The 23,867-nt window shown below is 43.8% G+C and overlaps 1 protein-coding gene across 1 annotated transcript; it reads right to left on the minus strand.

Annotated features, from left to right (window-relative positions):
- Positions 1-1,691: 1,691 nt before the first annotated feature.
- LOC109907070 (chemokine-like receptor 1) lies at positions 1,692-4,567 on the minus strand. Its single transcript, XM_020504863.2, has 2 exons — positions 4,412-4,567; positions 1,692-3,524 (listed from the first exon to the last, which is right to left on the minus strand). The coding sequence occupies exon 2, from the start codon at positions 3,509-3,511 to the stop codon at positions 2,366-2,368; it is 1,146 nt and encodes a 381-aa protein (XP_020360452.2). The 5' UTR covers positions 3,512-3,524; positions 4,412-4,567; the 3' UTR covers positions 1,692-2,365.
- Positions 4,568-23,867: the final 19,300 nt, after the last annotated feature.

Consider the following 23,867-nt stretch of genomic DNA (forward strand, 5'->3'; position numbering starts at 1 on the left):
ACTGTCATGCAATCTCAATAGACAAACATTGGCAGTAGAATGGCCTTAGTGACTTTCAACATGGCACAATCACAGTATGCCACCTTTCCAACAAGTCAATTTGTCAAATTTCTGCCCCTGTTAACTGTAAGTGCTGTTATTGTGAAGTTGAAACGTCTAGGAGCAACAACGGCTTAGCTGCGAAGTGGTAGGCCAAACAATCTCACAGAACGGGACTGCTGAGTGCTGAAGTGTAACGTGTAACCATTGTCTGTCCTCAGTTAAACACTCACTACAGACTTCTAAACTGCCTCTGGAAGCAACATCAGCACAATAACTGTTTGTCGGGAGCTTCATTAAATGTGTTTCCATGGCCGACAATCTGCACACAAGCCTAATATCACCATGCGCAATGCCAAGCGTCGGTTGGAGTTGTGTAAAGCTCGCCACCATTGGACTCTGGAGCAGTAGCAACGCGTTCTCTGCAGTGATGAATAACTCTTCCCCATCTGGCAGTCCAATGGACAAATCTGGGCTGCCAGGAGAACGCTACCTGCCCGAATAGATAGTGCCAACTGTCTTAATGCTGAAATCTTAATGCTACAGCATATAAAGACATTTTAGACGATTCTGTGCTTCCAACTTTGTGGCAACAGTTTGGGGAAGGCCCTTTCCTGTTTCAGCATAACAATACAATAACAATAACAAAGCAAGGTCCATACAGAAATGGTTTGTCGAGGTCGGTGTGGAAGAACAAAGAATGTCCGGCACAGAGCCCTGACCTCAACCACTTCAAACACCTTTGGGATGATTTGGAAGCCAGGCCTAATCCCCAACATCAGTGCCCAATTTAACTAATGCTCTTGTGGCTGAAAGGGAAAAAGTCCCTGCAGCAATGTTTCAACATCTAGTGGAAAGACTTCCCAGATGAGTGGAGGCTGTTATAGCAGGAAAGGGGGGACCAACTCCAAAATAATGTCCATGATTTTGGAATGAGATGTTCGACGAGCAGGTGTCCACATACTTTTGTAGTATATGTTCCACTTTTCTAAATGTTTTCCTGTCCGCCATCTTACCCCCACCCCATGACCACTCCATAAGCTATTATTTTACCAGTCTGTCTTGTAGACTCATACACTGTGGCTGGGCTCACCACTATTCTTGTGATACATTGTTGCCAAAATATCCGTTATAGCCTTAACCCTACTGAAGCAGAAATATAGCTAGGTTGACTGAAGTTATAAAAACAGGCTACCTTGAAGGACACCATCATATTTTGCCTGTAGCAAGTTGAACTTCTACAAATGTGAAAGGATTAAAGAGATGATAATGTCAAGTTAAATTCAGTTATGATTAAGGTGTTGATGATGTGGTGGTGGTGATGATTGGCCTAGAAATGGTTGGAAAAAAAGGTTTAACCCCAGTTGAAATGAGAGGGGGAATCAAATTGTTAATTGCTTCCTCCATCATTGATCTAATACCATTGGACAGGTCAAAGCAATACAGTATGAATTGATATACAATCTGTAAATTAAAAAACATGTCAGGGATAATCCTAAATAGATAGGGAGGGATTTTTGACACAAGGCGGGGGATTTATTTTCAAAATTACATTTCCATTTAATCTAACTGTGACAGAGCTTTGCTGCCACCATGTGGCAGAGATGGTCATGCCTTCAGGAGATTTCTGCAAAATAGAAATGAATAAGTAGTCATCTATTCAACCATTTAATAACATCATACATACGTAAAAATGTATACAAATACAAACATATACATCAAAGTATTAAGGAAAAACAACATTCCTTCAATAATAAACTATACAAGTTTAAACCACAGATAATAGTCACCTTGTTAAATATTAGCCAATTTTTTTACAAAAACAAGCATGTACAAAAAGTGGCTTTGAACGAAAAGACAGACCATTTATATATTCAGCTTGAACAATAACATGTGTGTATCATACAAATTATTCTGATCTTATCCAGTATTCTCTATTAACAGTCTACCCCCCTTTCAACATTCTCATTAGTAACTGTATTGCTCATACAAAAACAGTGCTGAAATGTGTCCACAGAACCCATCATTTTCTGAGTCACAAAAGATTATTGAAATCAAACTTTTTGATTTGAATTCAGTCCTGGAGATGTACCTTGTTAAAACTGAGTACATGCTCAGCGTTCAAATTCTTAAATCCTGCCTTAAACTTTCCCTTAAACTAAGTGTCAAGCTGTTTGAAAACATGATTGAATTACCTTGATGATAAGGGGCTTCTAATGTTTGTATTTTATTTGCTTCTAAGGATGTCAATCATGTTATCTTAAAGCCAAAGTCAAATTTCCAGATTATGTGGTCAATAACGTTTTTCTCATTATAATATAAGACCCTATACCTCAGCATCAGAATAGGACTTCTCCTTGCTACGGCTTGTGAGTCCAGAGTTTGTGTAGGTGTGGTTGGACTTTGACACTTCCTCGGTGAAGGCACTCTCCAGAACCGTCAGAATGGACTTGCGCAGCTTCTCCTTGAAGTCCTGGCCCATGAACACGTACAGCAGGGGGTTCAGACAGCTGTTGAGGAAGGCCAGGCTGGTGGCTATGGGGACCCCGATGGTGGTGACGTGGTCTAACGTGTAGCTGAACTCAGCGGCCGCGTTGTTCACCATCTCTATCAGGGCCATGATGTGGTAGGGGGCCCAGCACAGGAAGAAAGCTGTGATGACTGCGGCGATGATCTTGAATGGCCGCCCGGAGTGGCTGGCCAGGTTGCGGTTCCTCTTGAGCCGGTGGATGATGATGGTGTAGCAAGTGACGATGATGGCGAAGGGCACCACGAAGCCCAGCAGGAAGCGGGTTACGATCATGGCCTGATGGCGGAACACTCGCAGCTCTGCCACCTCCTTTGTGTCATAGTCATCGGAGAAAGCAAAGTTGTTGAAGCAGTTGAGGATTTCTTCGTTCTTGTAGGACGCCCCGGTGTCCCGGAAGACAAAGTAGGGGGAGCTGAGGACCAGGGCCCACAGCCAGACACCCAGACTGATACAGGATGCCTTGCGTATGTTCCGATGGTTCTGGGCCCAGACAGGGCGCACAACGGACACACACCTGTCCATGCTGATGACCACCAGGATGTAGACGCTGGCGAACATGTTGAGGAAGCTGATCGTGGAGTTGAGCTTGCACATGAACTTGCCGAAGGGCCAGTGAAAGTCCATGGCCGTGTAGGTCACGCTCAGAGGCAGGAACGCTGTGAAAAGGAGGTCGGCCACAGCCAGGTTGAGGAACCACACCGTGTTGACCGTTTTCTTCATCTTAAATCCCGTCACCCAGATGACAAGACCATTTCCCAGAACCCCCAGCACGAAGGCCAGGCAGTAAACGATGAGGGACATGAAGTTGAGGGACTTCCGTAGCTCTGCGTGCTCGTCAGAGTAGTCCTCATAGTCATCTGTCGAGTTGCCTGGCGATGAGTCGTTGTGAGACAGCTCTGTCCAGATCTCAGGATACAAAGGAGTTGTGGTTAAGGCCATCATTGTGTTTGAGAACCTGAGAGGGTAAAGATTTTTTTTTTTTTTTTTCAGAGAAGATGACAGTTTGATAATATGCAGTAAATGAATTATGTGCAAAGTTGTCTAATCTGCATAAACCATTTAATATTTTCATATTTAGTATGTTGTTCTATTCTTAGGATAAATGACCTTCACCACTCTTCAGGCAAGCTGCCTTGCTGTTCTTATTTACATCCCCTAGAGTTCACTGACACACTTCAAATGTGCTGAGAATCATGGATTTAGCAACAAATGTGTTAATTAAGGTATATCTCCTTAACTTGCCCTCACAAGCCACAAAGATAGAACATTTTGGAAATCCCAAGATCATTATAAAACTGGAGAATGTGCACTCTATAATTCGTTTTTTGGGGGGAGTAATTAAGGAAAAGGATTTGTTCAGAGTTGCCTATCTTGTATACTATGGAATATAACTATGGAATGAGGAAGGAAGGTTTTTCATATAGAATGAAAAAGAAAATGTAATTCAGTTGATATTTCTCATCTAGTTGGATAATGAGTAATATGCCTATAAAATGCACTGCTTAAGTTACCTATTTATCATGTACGAGTAATTTATTGATTTAGTATTGCTTATTAAAATTTGTTAGGAATTATGGATTCATTCAGTTATTTTTATTACAAATTATTAATGAGTTAGTGTTACCCTCAACTGGTATATCATGACCGTAAGACATAAGCTACACATACAAATGATATGAATGTAACTGTTGCTCGGGTTGGCTATTTATTTGCAAAGTTTTTAAAACGGAGGGTACAGAATTTCTATTGTTTTATTCGTTCATCAACTGTTGACGTAGAAGCCTACAAATACCAATGTAATATGATTACTCCAATGAATGATGAAAAATGTTATAGACATACCTTGAATAACGTGTATATTCCAATCAGAACAGGCGAACGGAGTTGTCTCTTCAGCTTGAAGGACGTTGTCTGGAACGAAACCGGTACGAATACACTGATGTAGTCTGGAGCGCAGACTGTGTAGTATCTTGAAGTGTGACGTCAGTTCTTCATATGTTCAGCTGGAAGACACAGTTGTAACAAGCACTTCACATGAGATGCTTTTCATTGGAAAATATCCACATTCTGTGCAAGAAACACACAATTCAACACGTAACAAATATACATTTTTAAGCAATGTTTGTTGGCTAAGTGTTTGTGTGTAGTACAACGCATTGCTTACCCACAATGACACAATTAATTGAAATGTTATGACACAGGCATCAAGCTATATAGCCTAACTACACAGTTCTCAAAATTAGAATAATTCTGAATCAATGGAATTGCTACCGAGCAGCGACAGTGGTGTCCACGTTTAAAAACCGTGCGTATCATTTTCTCATTATGGAGAAGACTAGTGACTCTATACGACAGTCATCACCGCCACAACTTGTATGACATTCATGATGACTCGTCAACGTTGATAGATGCCGCGTTCACATGCTATTCGGAACCAGAGAACTGGGGAAAGTCTGATTCGTTGAACACTGCACGTGTATAACTACAACTGTATAGCAAGTCGTACGTTTCAAAGTGTCCTAGTTCCGAATAGCACATGAACGCAGCGCAAAAGCAAGGGACATCTGTTTTTCCCTGTGGTGGAGGAGAGGTAGCAAAATGTGATTTGGAATCTGTAACCAGAGGAAGTTCTGCCATTTCCTTTGAGGGTAGAAATGGTCTTTATATAGCTAAGTGACTATGCTGCAATATTTCCTCATTAACTACAATCTATCCACTTATTATGGTTGAAAGCCTAATCAGTGTTTGTATGGGTACGTTGAAACTTGAATAGCCTATTGGGAGTATCCATAGATTTGTTGGTGATTTTAAGCATAGTTTGTAGAGATGTTTTAGGTTGCAATTAGTCCTATCAACAATATATACTGAGTATACCAAACATTAGGAACACCTTCCTAATATTGAGTTGCATAAATTGTCGGGGCATGGACACTACAAGGTGTTGAAAGCGTTCCACAGGGATGCTGGCCCATGTTGACTCCAATGCTTCCCACAGTTGTCAAGGTGGCTGGATGTCCTTTGGGTGGTAGACCATTCTTGATACACAGGAAACTGTTGAATGTGAAAACCCAGTAGCGTTGTAGTTCTTGACACAAACCAGTGCGCCTACCATTCCCCATTCAAAAGCACTTAAATATCTTGTCTTGCCCATTCATCCTCTGAATGGCACACATACACAGTCCATGTCTCAATTGTCTCAAGGCTTAAAATACGTTTTTGTTTTTGTTTTTACCTGTCTCCTTCCCTTCATCTACACTGATTGAAGTGGATTTAACAAGTGGCATCAATAAGGGATCATAGCTTTTACCTGAATTCACCTGGTCAGTCTATGTCATGGAAAGAGCAGGTGTTCTTAATGTTTTGTACACTCAGTGTAGCTCTATGTGAGTGAATTAGCCTATGTTCTGTTGCTGCCTGGCCAGGTGTCCAGGAATAATGTCATGTATCTTGATGCATAAGCCTGTTACCATTTATGTGGTTTTGTATGGCAATGACAACAGTATTTACAATAGATGGCTAAAGCCCTACAGACCTTGAGCCAGACTACCTATAAAGGCCACCAACTTCTAAACCCATCCCTGAAAAAGGGTGGCTGTGGCCTGCATGACTGTAATGGGTTTCGCTCTTTGTGGGGTGAGCTCATGTTTGCTTGAGGTTCAGTGTAATAACTCTGTGTTGACTGTTTGAATCAACATCTGGACATATACATGTGTTTATGTCCCTCTCTGCACTGCCGAGCATGTGACAAGCAACTCACAGCATCTGTCAGTAATTTGGTGTGCCCACCACAGCTCTCTCAAATGGCAGGTTACTCCCTCCATTGCTGTGTCCACTGAGTTGAGCTGGACATTATGAGCATAATGTTGCTTCTGCATTTTAGAAATAAAACCATAAGCTCTGGTGACACAGACAGCCTGTTGTCTGGATCCATCACAACATGGCCATACTTTATGTAGTCTTTGTTTTTAATGTGTATATTTGCTAAATATATAGTGCTACATTCAGGCACAATTACCAAGAAACTCTAGTTTCAAGTTGACCCCAGTCTCAGCATTTACTCAGTAACTGTCAAGGGCCTGTTTAACTGTCAAGGGCCTGTTTTACTGTTTTACATACACATAGAATCTATTGTGTCACATACAATAATACGGATGTGTGATATAAAATATAATGGGACTAAGAGTTTATGCAAACAACACCTCTTTTATCATTACTTGGATTTTGAACATCCAGACTTACGTACGTCATACACAGCTTATTTTATCTCTGTTGCTTGGTGAGATGAGTGAATTACACAAGTGCACTAAAAGCTACATTTGAATATCAAGTTACAATAAAAATATATATATATTTGATGACCTTGTCTGCCCTGTGTGATAAAATCCTCATATCTAGGCTAGCTGCGAATGCGTCATTTTGTCATTCACCTTTTCCTGATTAGTGTGGACTTTGTGGTGTTTTATAACGTTTGCAGAATATTGCTTCCGCTGAACTTTTGACACTTTCTTTAGCAGTTTTTCATAAAGGATGTCTGCTCTTAAATGTACAAAACTGACCTACCAGCAGCCATTCATTGACAGGAACCTTCATGAACTACTACTTCTATGGTCAAATTTGATGTTTTCATTGACCATCACAGCATATTACACTCACTTACATCCTGAAGAAAGATGGTGCCGTATTGGATGGCAGCTGTTTTGCAACCTCCGACCCAACTTAGCTTGTTTATTTTTACTTTATTTTCAATAAATGTATCCTCTATTACTTCTTACAACCGACAATAACTTTTGAACATCAGATCGTCAGTTACTTACTGTCATGCTCTGACCTGAGATATCTCTGTTTTCTTTATATGTTGGTTAGGTCAGGGTGTGACTAGGGTGGGTACTCTAGTTTTTGTATTGTCTAGGATTTTTGTATGTCTAGGGATGTTGTAGGTCTAGGGGTTTTTGTATTTCTATGTTGGCCTGATATGGTTCTCAATCAGAGACAGCTGTTTATTGTTGTCTCTGGGGGGGGGGGGGGATATGCTACCAACGGGACCCTCGAAACTGCAACATTCTTTGCTTTTCCGAAACATGGCTTTCGGACAAGATACCCCACATGGCTATCCAACTCGATGGATTCTCCATTCACCGGGCGGACAGGATAGTGGAGTCTGGGAAATCGATGGGGGGAGGGGTTTGCCTCTACATCAACACCAACTGGTGTGCTAACTCCAGCGCGGTGGAAGTGTCGACCCACTGTTCACCCGTCTTGGAATACCTTCTACCTCCCGAGGGAGTTTTCAGCTGTTATCGTGACTGTTGTGTACATTCCACCTCAGGACAAGAAAAACAGCAAACTGGCCCTTAACAAACTGTACAAGGCTATAAACAAGAAAGAAAACCTACAACCAGAGGCTGCTTTTCTGGTTACCGGCGATTTTAATTCCACGTCACTAAAACACGTGATGCCCAACTTCTCTCAACACGTCTCTAACGCCACTAGGGTCGATAATGACCACTGCTATTCTACTCACAAGCAAGCATACAAAGCCCTCCCTTTTCCGCCATAAGCCAAACTAGACCATGAGTCTGTACAACTGCTTCCTGTTTACAAGCAGAAACTCAAACAGGAAGTACCCGCGACTTTCTCCGTTGAGAAATAGGCACCAGAATCAAAGATTATGCTACAGGACTGCTTTGTTATCACTGGTTGTAATATGTTTGGAGACTCCGACAATAATATTGATGAGCTAACCACCTCAAAAGCACTGGATTAACACAAGGTTGGCAATAAACTAAACACAACGCTATCGTAGACAACCCTGAGTCTACGGCTGAGGACAGGAATAAGTACAAAAATTCCGGCGATGACCTCCGCAGAGTCATAAAACTTGTCAAATGACAACAAAGGAATAAGGTGGAATCATATTGCACAGTCTCCGACGCCCACATGTGGCAGGGACTACAGTCCATTATGGATTACAAAGGAAGACCCAACCGTGACCTGCCCAACGATTCCTCTCTACCAGACAAACTCATTGCATTTGACAACAACAACATCGTGCAGGGTGTGAGGGCTGTCACCGACCCAGAGGATTGGGTGATCTCACTCTGGGAGGCCGACGCAAGAAAGGTCTTTAATCAGGTCAACACCCGCAAGGCCGCGAGGCCCACCGGTATTCCAGGGCGCATTCTCAGAGCATGTGCAGAACAGCTGGCAGGCATATCCACGGTCATTTTCATCCTTTCCTTGTCTCAGTCTGTAATCCACACATGTTTTAAGATGACCACCATCATTCCTGTCCCCAAGAACTCTAAGGCTTCATGTCACAATGACTACCGCCCTGTAGCACTCACTTCTGTAATCATGAAGTGCTTCTGGCACACATTAACTCCACCATCCCAGACACTCTAGACCCACTCCAATTTGCATACCGTCCCAACAGATCCATAGATGATGCAATCTCAATTGCTCTCCACACTGCCCTCACCCACCTAGATAAGAGGAATACCTATGCGAGAATGCTGTTCACTGACTACAGTACAGGGTTCAACACCATTGTCCCCTCCAAGCTTGTCACCAAGCTTGGGACTCTGGGTTAGGACTCTGAGCACGCACATTTTGTTACGCCTTATTCTAAAATTGATTAAATAAAAAAAAATCCTCATCAATCTACACACAATACACACAGTGCATGTCAAAGAAAAAACCAAGCCATGAGTTTGAAGGAATTGTCCATAGAGCTCCGAGACAGGGTTGTGATGAGGCACAGATCTGGGGAAGGGTACCAAAACATTTCTGCAGCTTTGAAGGTCCCCAAGAACACAGTGGCCTCCATCATTCTTAAATGGAAGAAGTTTTGAACCACCAAGACTCTTCCTAGAGCTGTCCTCCTGGCCAAACTGAACAATCAGGGTAGAAGGGCCTTCGTCAGGGAGGTGACCAGGAACCCAATCGTCACTCTGACAGAGCTCCAGAGTACCTCTGTGGAGATGGAACCTTCCAGAAGGACAACCATCTCTGCACCTGAAAGAATAATGTATATGTTTAAAGTAATGACTAAAGTATTCCACCCTGAAACTGTAAAACTGTGTGACGTGCTAGAATCATAAAACTGTAATCTGATGATGTGTGTAGTTTTAGTCAGAATTAGAACCAGGACATTTTGTTCCTTTTTATCTATGTAAGCAGGGTGCAAGTGTGAAACAAATGATAAGAGGAGCAATCGACAGACAACTTGTGCAAATGTGAAACCAATAACAGGACATTCTGTCCCCACCTGTGGAGTGGAGAAACTGTTAGGCTTGCAGAAAATTATGAAACATGTTGCAGAACCTGATCAAACATCTCTGGAGAGACCGGAAAATATCTGTGCAGCGAATCTCCCCGTCTGACCTGACAGAGTTTGAGAGGATCTGCAGTGAAGAATGGGAGAAACTACCCAAATACAGGTGTACCAAAGAGTCTGAATACTTATGTAAATGTGATATTTCAGTTTTTTACATTTTGTTTTAAATACATTTGCAAACATTTCTGAAAACCTGTTTTTGCTTTGTCATTATGGGGTATTGTGATGTGGATTGATGAGGGACAAAACATTATTTCATAAATGTTAAAATAAGGCTGTAACGTAACAAGTGTGGAAAAAGTCAAGGGATCTGAATACTTTCCGAATGCGCTGTACATTTATACTGACTCTACACACACGCACACCCACTCACATATAAGCCGCTGCTACTCTGTTTATCTTATATCCTGTTGCCTAGTCACCTTACTCATATACATACCTCCATCATTCCAGTGTCCCTGAACAACAGCATGGTATTGGAACTGACCCTGTATATAGTATGCTTATTTTCTTACTTATTGTGTTCTTCATATTTCTTCTTATTTCTTGTGTTCTTTCTAGTATTACATTGTTATTGATTATTGCATTGTTGGGTTTTGAGTTTGCAAGAAAGGCATTTCACTGTAAAAAAAAACTTGAAACTTGATTACTATTAATAATTAAGCCTTTACACCTGACTAGCCATTTATAGGTTTGAACATTACACTGCAGATCAGCACCATTTTTATTTTATTTATATTTAACCTTATTTAACCAGGTAGGCTAGTTGAGAACACCTTTATTTAACCAGGTAGGCTAGTTGAGAACACCTTTATTTAACCAGGTAGGCTAGTTGAGAACACCTTTATTTAACCAGGTAGGCTAGTTGAGAACACCTTTATTTAACCAGGTAGGCTAGTTGAGAACACCTTTATTTAACCAGGTAGGCTAGTTGAGAACACCTTTATTTAACCAGGTAGGCTAGTTGAGAACACCTTTATTTAACCAGGTAGGCTAGTTGAGAACACCTTTATTTAACCAGGTAGGCTAGTTGAGAACACCTTTATTTAACCAGGTAGGCTAGTTGAGAACACCTTTATTTAACCAGGTAGGCTAGTTGAGAACAAGTTCTCATTTGCAACTGTGACCTGGCCAAGATAAAGCAAAGCAGTTCGACACATACAACAACACAGAGTTACACATGGAATAAACAAACATACAATCAATAATACAGTAGAAAGAATCAAAAACAGCATGTGCAAATGAGGTAGGGTAAGAGAGGTAAGGCAATAAATAGGCCATGGTGGTGAAGTAATTACAATATAGCAATTGGAATGATAGAATGTGCAGAAGATGAATGTGCAAGTAGAGATACTGGGGTGCAAAGGAGCAAGATTAATAAATAAATACAGTATGGGGATGAGGTAGATTGGATGGGCTATTTACAGATGAGCTATGTACAGGTGCAGTGATCTGTGAGCTGCTCTGACAGCTGGTGCTTAAAGCTAGTGAGGGAGGTAAGAGTCTCCAGCTTTAGGCATTGGCAGCAGAGAACTGGAAGGAGAGGTGGCCAAAGGAAGAATTAGCTTTGGGGGTGACCAGTGAGATATACCTGCGTGCTATGGGTGGGTGCTGCTATGGTGACCAGTGAGCTGAGATAAGGCGGGGCTTTACCTAGCAGAGACTTGTAGATGACCTGTAGCCAGTGGGTTTGGTGACGAGTATGAAGCGAGGGCCAGCCAACGATACGACAGGGTAGCGACAGGGTAGCCTAGTGGTTAGAGCGTTGGATTAGTGACCGGAAGATTGCAAGTTCAAATCCCCGAGTTGACAAGGTACAAATCTGTCGTTCTGCCCCTGAACAGGCAGTTAAACCCACTGTTCCTAGGCTGTCATGGAAAATAAGAATTTGTTTTTAACTGACTTGCCTAGTTAAATGAAGGTAAAATAAAAATTAATAAATACAGGTCGCAGTGTATATAAAACGGATGGCACTGAGATAGACTGCATCCAATTTGTTGAGTAGAGTGTTGGAGGCTATTTTGTAAATGACATTGCCGAAGTCGAGGATCAGTAGGATGGTCAGTTTTACGAGGGTATGTTTGGTAGCATGAGTGAAGGATGCTTTGTTGCGAAATTAGTTTTGGATTGGAGATGCTTAATGTGAGTCTGGAAGGAGAGTTTACAGTTTAACCAGACATCTAGGTATTTGTAGTTGTCCACATATTCTAAGTCAGAACCATCCAGAATAGTGATGCTGGACGGGCGGGCAGGTGCGGGCAGCTATCGTCTGAAGAGCATGCATTTAGTTTTACTTGCATTTAAGAGCAGTTGGAGGCCACGGAAGGAGAGTTGTATGGCATTGAAGCTCATCTGGAGGTTAGTTAACACAGTATCCAACGAAGGGCCAGAGGTATACAGGGTGTCATCTACGTAGAGGTGGTTCAAAGAATCACCAGCAGCAAGAGCCACATCATTGATGTATACAGAGAAGAGAGTCGGCCCGAGAATTGAACCCTGTGGCACCCCCATAGAGACTGCCAGAGGTCCCAACAACAGGCCCTCCGATTTGACACACTGAACTCAATCAGAGAAGTAGTTGGTGAACCAGGCGAGGCAATCATTTGAGAAACCAAGGCTGTTGAGTCTGCAAATAAGAATGTTGTGATTAACAGAGTCGAAAGCCTTAGCCAGGTCGATGAATACGGCTGCACAGTAATGTCTCTTATCGGTTATGATATCGTTTAGGACCTTGAGCGTGGCTGAGGTGCACCCATGACCAGCTCTGAAACCAGATTGCATAGCGGAGAAGGTACGGTGGGATTCGAAATGGTCGGTAATCTCTTTGTTAACTTGCCTTTCAAAGACCTTTGAAGAGGGGGATGACCGCGGCAGCTTTCCAATCTATGGGAATCTCAGACGATACGAAAGGGAGGTTGAACAGGCTAGTAATAGGGGTTGCAACAATTTCGGCAGATCATTTTAGAAAGAGAGGGTCCAGATTGTCTAGCCCAGTTGATTTTTAGGGGTCCAGATTTTGCAGCTCTTTCAGAACATCAGCTATCTGGATGTGGGTGAAGGAGAAGTGGGGGAGGTTTGGGAAAGTTGCTGTGGGGAGCGCAGGGCTGTTGCCTGGGGTAGGGGTAGCCAGGTGGAAAGCATGTCCGGCCGTAGAAAAATGCTTATTGAAATTCTCAATTATAGTGAATTTATCGGTAAATCAAAGGTCACTTCCTCATTGAGAATTAAGGCTAACCTTGACATGAACCCTAACTATTTGCATGCGCATTATTTCTGAGGAAAGACACAATTCTTTGACCTAAAGTATGCTGACATACTGTAGATAAGATGAGTTAAAATAAGAAATACTTTATTAATCCCAGAGGGAAGACTGAGACATGTCCACTGTGTTCATCCAATCTGTATGGATATCTTGTGTAAATAGATCTATTTGTGCTGGTCAAGAGGGTTAAATTCAGCTGGTCATTCTCTAAATATTATGAGCTCTCGCTTTCACAACCGCTTAGAATGATGAGACAGAAACCAAACGTTTTTTTTCTTAAAACAACAGAAATGGGGTGAATCACACTTAAGATTTATCAATGCATACATCCATAGACCCACCCACACATAACCCAGACGAGGCCAGGGAGGAGAGATCAGCCCTGAAGTACTGTGTGTAGCTTACATGTGTCCTCCTCCGCTCAACAAACCACCTGAACTAAACCGTAGGGGAGAGGAACATGGGAATATCATAATCAGTCCAAGCTGTAGACGGGGAGGAGGGTGAGTGCTGACTGCTGAGATTACAGATTCCGCCTCCGTCGCTTCTTCCCAAGGAACTGTGAGCCGAGCCCTGCCACAAACACACACAGTCCAAACGGGAGGAAGTACAGAACTTTGGATCAACATCAAATTCGGCTCGTTTCCTCCCACTTGTTCCCCCTCACTGTTCATTATACACCCACACCACACAGACAAGCATACATCTGTGGGGGAGGGCGGTTGTGAATTTTGGCCGATGCTTTGTGGACCTTTCTCCATCTCCACTGAAAGTTGTCCAAAGTGTTTAAACAAGTGCTGGCAGACATTATGATGTTGGACATAGATCATGGCCTAGAGTTTGTGAACCAGAATGAGTTTATATTGATCCTTTAAGGGGGCTGAACATTATTTAAATTTAAATTCTCCTCATTAGGAAATGCAACTGAGAATGAGACTTGGGTCTTGGAGGTGTTCTTTGATGTGGGTATCTCCTGTGTGTGTTTGAATGTGGGAAGAGTTTGGATTTTCACTCTGCCAAAACAGGTACAGTCTAACCTGGTTCTTGGACATTTTTCCATAGCACACATACACACTCTGACTTGGCACAACACTGCTGGGTGCTTGTCGTCATTAATTATCCAAAGCATTTGCACCCCAGAAACTTGACTGCACATTGCTTGAACGCAATCAAACCCAAAAGCTTGGAACAATCAAACTTTTTTCCCAGGGTGAGCGGCTAGCGTTTACCCAACCCAAAACTGGATCCACAGCCAGTGAACATACCACGCAGGAACTCTGCACACTACCAAAGAGCAGATGTGAGGGGGAAGAGAATGAAGGCCCCTGGTGTGTGTGTGTGTGTGTGTGTGTGTGTGTGTGTGTGTGTGTGTGTGTGTGTGTGTGTGTGTGTTCGTGTGTGTGTACATGTGCTGGTGTGGCTGTGTGTGCGTGCGAGCATGCGTGTGTCTCAACCTCTGCCTTGAGTCAGAGCAACACCCCCATTTGTGTGTGTGGGAGAACTCATGTCTCTTGTATCATTGGCTTTTTTCACTCATGTATAAACATTCAGCGTCTGTACATTTTGCCACAGGAGAGATATCTGACACTGGGACATAAGCAATTCTTTCCGCTCTGCTGGGGACAGTTCAAAGAAATAAAAGGGAAATGATTCTCTGTTGATTTATCCTCAAGGAATGCACTGTTACATCTGTGCCTATCTAATCTTGAGGTGGTCCATATGTTACACTTCTGGTAGATTTCTTTGTACTGATGTCCGGACCAGATGAAATACTGTATTTAAGTTATATATTTTGCCTTTAAATTAACATCTTATCTCTCTGGTTATTATTGTTGAAAGTGTTATTCTAATGGCTTGTTCTCCAGTCATTCTGTGCAGCTCTGTAGCAAGCGGTTCAAAACAACAGTGTCTGGAGGGGATATTAATAACTATCCCTAAGCTATAGTTTGAGGGAAGCTTTCGCAGACCATGTTTTGCCATACTTCTTGATTCACCAACCAAACCTGTAATTAGGCCGGGCTGCACAAATTCCAACTTGGGTGTGTAAAACAACCAGTGGGAGTTTGAGGGGAATTCAGATTTTTGGGGGAGAGGTTGGGGGAGTGTGGTGAAATGTGGGGGAGGGAGGTTTGGACTGGTGTTGAGGGGTTTATTCTTCACAACAGCTGTATTGAGAGGGTGTGGCATCAACAAGAGAGAGCCAGGCTAAATTCACTGTGTTATTGCCTAGCCCAAGGGTAGTGAAAAACTAATGACATAGCTCACAGCCATGTTGTGATCCACTCTGTGTGTTCGTAGCTGTCGAGGGGGAAAAATGTGGGCTCATTGCTTTTCTACATCTCCCAAATCTGTTTGTTGAGGGAGTGAAAGCCTTATGGTGTTGCAGAGAGCTGCCGGAGCTCCCATAACATTCCAGTTGTCTTGTCTTGAAGACAGACAGCCAATACACAGTGGGATTCTTCTGGTCCTATAACCTCTAAAGTTTGTTGATCTAGTTGCGGTGCTGACTGAAAATCAGGCTGTAGTGTCACGGGTGTGGAGAGGTCAGGAATTTTGTTTTCGAGTCAAAATGACTGCCGACCTTCCCCTCACCGCACAAACCCGTAACGTTTCCCCCCCAAGTTTCACCACACAAATGTCCCTACTTCCAACCACAACGCCAGCCCCCCTGGGCAGACCTAAGGGACACAGAATGATCAAACATGGTAGAGATTGACATCATACAAGATGACGGGGACATGTGCCATAGAGATCTGTGGCAGAGGACCATCTGACAGTCTGGGTTCCAGCGCATCTGGGAGAAAGGGGGAGGGATGGATGGGTAGGGAGGTTTGGAGGGGGAGGTTGGGAGGGGGAGGTTGAAACAGGAGGAGCAAGCCCCAGATGGTGAAGATGAAGAGAAGAATAAGGGTTGTTGTAACTCGTTGGACTAAAAGGGCTGTGGAAAGCAAGGAGGAAGTGAATATGTGTGTTTTGGGGAAGATGTGAGCAGCGGCGCTGGCCCACTGTCGAGGTCAATATCCTCCTCAGGCCGCATAAGAGAGGACTGTGACATATTTCTTGCTGCTTTTCCCCTGCCTGTTGACCACATCCAGTGGGCTCTGTTTTGCAGAGCCTCAAGAAAGCGGGCATCTGGGTGACACATGGTACAGTGTGGACACCACTGTGTACACTCCCATGTCGGGTGAATAAATAATATTTTTACACAGATTTTCACCATTGATATCAGGAAAGTACTACTTTTCGCTTATTGCAAAATTGTGTAATTTTTGCAGGCGCTACGGATGTTGTTGGTTGATGCTGGTGAAACGTGATTCACCCAACTGTTGACAAAAACATGTTGTAAACTAAAGGCTGATAGAGCTATTTCACTGGCCCGAACAATATGCAGCTGTAGTTTTTCAGCTGTAGTTGAATTTTTTTTGTGACACTTGAAAATAATCCAGTTGAGAAACTATCCATCAATGTCAACATAGTCAAGGAGGAGAGGTCACAAAATACATTTCAATATACACAAAGTATGAATGAGGCGTTATACTCCCAGAATTAAGATATGCGACAAACAGCAAATGAAGAGAACAACTTGCCTGTGCTGGATGGGAGTGTGTTATATTTAAACCATAAGTGCATATAATCACAGGGTTTGGCTAAATGCACCCTGTTAAGTGCTGATAAACACCTTGGCACACACTACGGTATAAGTTTTGTCTACGTCTTACTATCCTGAAGTAATTGACTCAGGAAAGATATTTTAGATATGTTAATAATACTATTTCAGAGGCATGTAAAGTGAGCTGGACTATATTCATGCAGGATATTGTCTGCATCATCTCCAGCAAGCTTAAACAAGATATTATTAAGGTTAGTTTGATTGTATTTTCTTCTATAATCTGTGATCATAAACCATCAACAAATAATGTGATTATATGTCAATAACATGTATTTGAATGTTATTTTGCGTTTGATCTCTGAAACGTTCAGGAGACAACCTTGTGAAATCACATTGTGTCATGAAATGGACAAACTGTCCCTCCAAAAGAAGAACTTGTGTTTGTTCCTGTACCTCAACATGTCACGTATCTAAAATGAATCACTAATCCCTCCCCTGAGGATTGAGCAACACTGTCCTGCACACCATACACTCAAGGGATGGGAAGGTACAATAAAATCGCCATCGTCAGTAACATTATCATTCTACATACCACAGAGTCAACCCAAATGGTGTTTCATGATGAGTGTTTGATTTCATCCTGATTTGCAACGCTTTGCCGCTGAACATGATTGTTGTTGTCATGGAGATAGTATTGTAATATTGTTGTTTTTAGTCATCTCCTGCTCCAGTCACAATATAACATAATTTGACTGCTGTAAAAAAATCTATATATCGCTTGTCATATTCTGTGAATAATGATATGGTTTTCCAGTATTCTGTAACTCGGTAACTAGTAAGATACAGGGTAACACACTCTGCCTCTTAGTTGTAGGCCTATGGGGCATATTTTCACATTGCAGTTTGTTACTAATTTCCAACTATTCGGTGACACTTGGAATGATGTATTTTTGGGGAAGAAGAGCATAATTTTCAGCATGACATGACCACATCTATAACTACCACCACATTTTGAGTTATCTGCAGGTCTACCACTCTTGCTCAACATTCTCATGTGTGGCGTCATAGAAATGACACACTGCTATCTTTGGCTTTGAAATGACAGAGGTTTAAGGAACTAACCTACACACACTGCCTGATGTTTAGCGCAGGCAGTTTTCTATTTTATGACAGATTCATATTCAACATCAGTTGAGCTTAAATTCACAGATTCTAACAGGACAAGGGGAAATATGTGTGAATACCCATTAGAAAACATTTTTATTTGAAAGTAGAATTGAAAACATACAGGACAAACACATCTTAGGAGGAAATTCCAATTGTCAAACAACGCCTGACAAGTTAATTTATTGTTCATTTGAGGACAACTTCCATTCTACTTGTAGCCTATACGCTCTTGGAATGTTTTTGCTATCTAGAATGTAAAAGGGTTATTCGGCTGTCCCCATAAGAGAGCTCTTTGAATAACCCTTTTTTGGTTCCTGATAGAACCTTTTCTACGGAGTGTTCTACATGGAACCCAAAAGGGTTCAACCTGGAACCAAAAAGGGTTCTACCTGTGGCGACAGCTGAATAACCCTTTTGGAACCCTTTTTTCTAAGAGTGTACAATGTGACAATAAGTTACATTATAACTGGGAAGCACACACTGTTCATTATAATGTTGTAAATTAAAGCATATACAGTTTAGACTGTATAGAGGACTGATGCATTTCTGGTTAGAACCTAACAAATGAGTCTAACTATTACTCATGCATCAGTAAGGTAGTTACAGCTTGATATGGTTATATGCAGGCATGACTTGTCTATGTTATCATTAGTGACTCCCAGTGAGGGGGGTGGGGGGAGTTATTTTCCCCAAGAGTGTCATTGGTACAAGTTGAGCTCCAAATTGAGATAAAGAAAGTCCTTGAAACAGGTGAGATAAGAGGAGTGAAACGAAAAAAAGAGAGAGGGGAGACACACTGATCCTGTTAGCAAAACAGACTTAAACAAGAACATGACACTTCTCATTCTTCTGGCACTGTTTGGAGGGGCAGGTAGGAGAGTAACTTGTTATTTTATCTAAACATTTGCTCAGAATACATAACATAAGAAATTGCTGGTCGAGGTTAACACCGTATTCTGATGAAAAACCTAAGACGTCATTTAATCTCAATCAGGCTATTTTTTTCCCCTTTGAATTGTATTTGCCCTTGAGGGGGACGACAAGATCACAGCAGGGTATGAGCACAGGAAGAACTCTGTTCCCTACCAGGTGTCTCTGTACACAGGGTACAACTTCTGTGGAGGGATTCTCCTTTCTAATGAATGGGTGCAATCTGCTGCCCACTGCTACAAATCTTAAGTGCAGACTGCAGAGTTACTATGTGCTAGTGTCACGACAGAGACACTAGCAACAGTACTTGGGCGACTGTTGGAGCATGACCTGTACGTCAAGGCCGAGAAATGCGTGTTCTCCAAACAAGCCGTCTCTTTCCATCGCATTTCCACATCTGGGGTGGTGATGGAGTGTGACCGCATTGCTGCCGTGCATAATTGGCCGACTCCGACCACGGCAAAGGAGGTGCAGCGGTTATTAGGGTGTGCCAATTACTATCGAAGGTTTATCCGGGGTTTTGGGCAGGTAGCTGACCCCTCTTTGCCATTCATAGTGGAGGTGGACTCGTCCGAGACTGGTGTTGGAGCCGTGCTATCACAGCGCTGGGGCACGCCCCCGAAGCTTCACCCCAGTGCTTTCTTTTCGAGGAAGCTCAGTCCGGTGGAGCGAAACTATGATGTGGGGGATCGGGAGTTGCTGGCTGTGGTAAAAGCTCTGAAGGTATGGAGACATTGGCTTGAGTGGGCGAAACACTCTTTTCTCATCTGGACTGACCACCGTAGTCTGGAGTACATCTGGGCGGCGATGAGACTGAATCCTCGTCAGGCAAGGTGGGTGATGTTTTTTACCAGATTTCGCTTCACTATCTCTAATAGACCAGGTTCCGGTAACGCGAAGACCAAAGCAAAGTCCCGTCTCTATGATACCGAGAAGCGACCCATCGATCCCACCCCCATACTTCCGACCTCTTGTCTGGTGGCACCTGTGTTGTGGGAGGTGGACGCGGACATCGAGCGGGCGTCTCGGTTAGAACCTCCTCCACCTCAGTGTCCAGAGGGTCGGAGGTATGTCCCGCTTGGTGTTCGTGATAGATTGATCAGGTGGGCCTACACTCTACCCTCTTCTGGTCATAAGGGGATTGAGAGGACAGTGCGGACTCTTAGGGGGAAGTACTGGTGGCCCACCTTGGCTAAGGATGTGAGGGTTTATGTTTCCTCCTGTTCAGTGTGCGCTCAGTGTAAGGCTCCTAGACACCTGCCTAGAGGGACTTTACAGCCCCTCCCCGTTCCACAGCGGCCTTGGTCACACCTGTCTGTAGACTTTCTTACCGATCTTCCTCCGTCACAGGGGAACACTACGATCCTGGTCGTTGTCGATCGGTTCTCTAAGTCCTGCCGTCTCCTCCCTTTGCCCGGTCTCCCTACGGCCCTACAGACTGTGGAGGCCCTGTTTACACACGTCTTCCGGCACTACGGGGTGCCTGAGGATATCGTGTCTATTCGGGGTCCCCAGTTCACTTCCCGGTTTTGGAAGGCGTTCATGGAGCATCTGGGGGTCTCGATCAGCCTGACCTCTGGTTTTCACCCGAGAGTAATGGGCAGGTGGAGAGAGTGACCCAGGATGTGGGCAGGTTTCTGTGGTTGTATTGCCAGAACCGGCCTGGAGAGTGGGCGAGGTTCTTCTCATGGGCCGAGATGGACCAGAATTCACTTCGCCGAGATGGACCAGAATTCACTTCGCCACTCCTCCACGGACTTGTTGCCGTTTCAGTGCATGTTGGGCTATCAGCCGGTCCTGGTCCCATGGCATCAGAGTCAGACCGAGGCTCCTGCAGTGGAGGATTCGGTGCAGTGCTCAAAGGAGACCTGAAGAGCCGTCCAGGAATCCCTTAAACGGGCGACAGAAGGTGAGCGCTGACCGCCACCGTAGTGAGGCCCCCATGTTCGCAGCGGCGGACAGGGTCTGGCTCTCGACCCGAAACCTGCCTCTCCGCTTGCCCTGCCGGAAGCTGGGTCTGCGGTTTGTGGGGCCATTTAAAGTTCTGAGGAGAATAAACGAGGTGTGTTATAGGTTACAGCTCCCCTCTTACTATCGTATTAACCCCTTATTTCATGTGTCTCTCCTCAGGCCGGTGGTAGCTGGTCCACTACAGGATGTTGAGGTGCGTGAGGTACCTCCGCCCCCCCTGGACATCGATGGGGGTCCGGCGTACACTGTACGGTCCGTCCTGGACTCTAGACGTCGGGTGGGGGGCCTGCAGTACCTCGTGGATTGGGAGGGGTACGGTCCGGAGGAGAGGTGCTGGGTGCCGGTGGAGGACATCTTGGACCCATTTCTGCTGGGTGAGTTCCACCGCCTCCATCCTGATTGCCCTGCGCCTCGCCCTCCGGGTCGTCCTCGAGGCCGGCGTCGGCACGCTGCGGGGGTCGTAGGGGTGGTTACAGTCATGACTTCCACCGAAGGTGGCTCCTCTCCCTGTTCGGGCGGCACTCGGCGGTCGTCGTCGCCGGTCTACTAGCTGCCACCGATCCCTTTTCCTTAATTAGGGGGGGTATTGAATTCGACATTTCCTTTGGGGTTTTGTGCAGGATTGCTTTCGTTGAACTGTCATTGAGTTTGGGGTTTCGTTTTATTTGCTCATGTTCTACAGGGGGGTTTTCCCTGGACTGTGTTTGAGTGGGGATTTTCATTGCGATTACTGTAGCCCGGAGTCCTGTTGTTTTCTTGAGCAAGTTAAATAAAACACACTTTCCTTGGTACTTGTTTCTCCATCGCCTGACTCTACACCCACATCTCGTTGGGGAGATCTGACAGCTAGAGTATTTCAAAAATAGTTATAATGTTTTTTTATTTTATGAACATTCAGTTGGTGGAGGCATTAAAATCCCCATTTAATCTAGAATTGTATGCTTTGCTCTTTGGAATATCATGTTTAACGGTTGAGTCCATTCAGATTTTAGACCATAACTGTTGTAGAACTGTTTGCATGAAATGGGTAAACCAAGCATACAGCAAATCCAACAAGTTCCCCAGTGCAGGACCCTCTTTCCCCTCCAACAACCACAGTATAATCTCTATTCGGGCTGCAGGTTGCCATTAGAGGTCCGTCTGGGGGAGCACAACATAAAGGAGCCCGAGGACACGGAGCAGCACATGTCTGCCCGGTATCATCCACCAACCACATCACACTGATAAAGCTAAGCCCGCCTGCCACCCTCAACAGCTTTGTGAGCCTTGTGACCCTCCTCACTAAGTGTGGCACTCCCAGAACCATGTGCCAGGTCTCTGGCTGGGGAGCCTTCGCGCCAGCAACGAAGGCTGTGAGTGGAATGTGTGTTTCAAGTTTCAAGTTTTATTAGTCATATGTAGCGGTGTTAAGAAATCTCAAGTTTTCCACTTATGATTTATTTAAATGGAAAGTCGTAATGCCTTGTTACATGTCTGTGTCTTTTCTTTAATGTTCTGTTCCAGTGAGATACCATGATACACTGCAGTGTGTGGAGGTCCCCCTCCAGACTGATAACACCTGCCTGGAAGTCTATTTCTTCCAGATGACTGAGAACATGATCTGTGCTTGCTTCATGGAGGGAGGCAAGGACTCATGCCAGGTAACTGACATAATAGACGTGTACTATACTTCATATTTCACCATCTTGTCTTCACAATTTTTACCATGACGCAATCACACTGATCTCTGGTTATATCTTTTCTTGTCATTCTTCATCTTGCTCTGTCACTGAATCTCTCTATCTTGTTCCTGTCACTCTGGCTTGTTGCGCTCTCTCTTTCTTTATCTCTCCCATCACCTGCCCCATCTTATCCCACCTCTGTCTGTCACTTTCTTTGTTTGTTAGTTTGTTTGTTTCTCTCTCTCTCTCTGTCTCTCTCTCTGTGTCTCTGTCTCTCTCTCTCTCTGTCTCCCCCCCCCCCCCTCTCAGGGTCACTCTGGTGGCCCTCTGGTGTGTGATGGGGAGCTGCAGGGTGTTGTGTCCTGGGGTCATGGCTGTGCTCTCAGGAAGAAGCCTGGCGTCTACACAGAAGTCTGCAACTACGTGTCATGGATCCAAAACACCATGACATCTGGCTAAGTAGCAAAGGCTGGTCCTGATGTCATTGGAATTAACCATTTGAACTGACAATATCAAATAAAGTGTGTCTGTTTATTGAATGGTTTATCGTGTGGTCTTTGTTAGGGTTGACTTCGTATGAGAGGATTTGAAAAAGTCAGATCAGAATTTGAGCTATCGTGAAGGCGCTAGCTAGAGGGTTAAAAATGGAACACTTGGCTCCCTCTGCTGGCTATACAGTGATCAATCTTAAGCGATCATCAAAAAACATGACCAAATCATGTCTAGCAAAGAGAAGCAAAGAATACATATTCCATTTAGACTATGGTCTTAGTCAGTCTTCCAGTGTGGGAATATTCTCACAATACGGTAGACTACCCAGGTTTGTTAAGTCCACCAACCATCCAAAATACCCCAAGTACCACACCCTTCACCATGACATCATAGTGACCATGCCAAGGGTTCTGTTGGCCCTGTGGCCTGAGGCATTCTATTTGGGTCTGACCTGAGGCGTGTGGATTCATTCACAACAGTGCCGGTGGCTATGGGTGTGGGCCTTCAACGATCTCGACAACACATTTCTATGTCCCTAAAGATGTAGTCAGGGTAAATAAAGTAGAATGGACAACTAGGCAGTGGTGTAAAGTACTTACAGTTTTTTCCAACTGCTTACACACGTTTTTCAAAACTGTCTCCTTTTTTCAAAACTCTACACACAATTCCCAAAACTGCACACACAAAATGCAAAATGCCTCACATCTCCTTCAAAATGTAACACTGCATTCAAAATGCCATAAACACATGTCAGAATGAAGCATTTGCATCAAATGGCAAACACTGCTTTCATAATAGTACATTTTTGGATATACCATGTAAACACTGTTGTTCTAAATCTAAAGCTCTTTGGGTCTTTCATAGGCTTA

The sequence above is a fragment of the Oncorhynchus kisutch genome, linkage group LG2 (assembly GCF_002021735.2).
Source record: "Oncorhynchus kisutch isolate 150728-3 linkage group LG2, Okis_V2, whole genome shotgun sequence".
Lineage (NCBI taxonomy): Eukaryota > Metazoa > Chordata > Actinopteri > Salmoniformes > Salmonidae > Oncorhynchus > Oncorhynchus kisutch.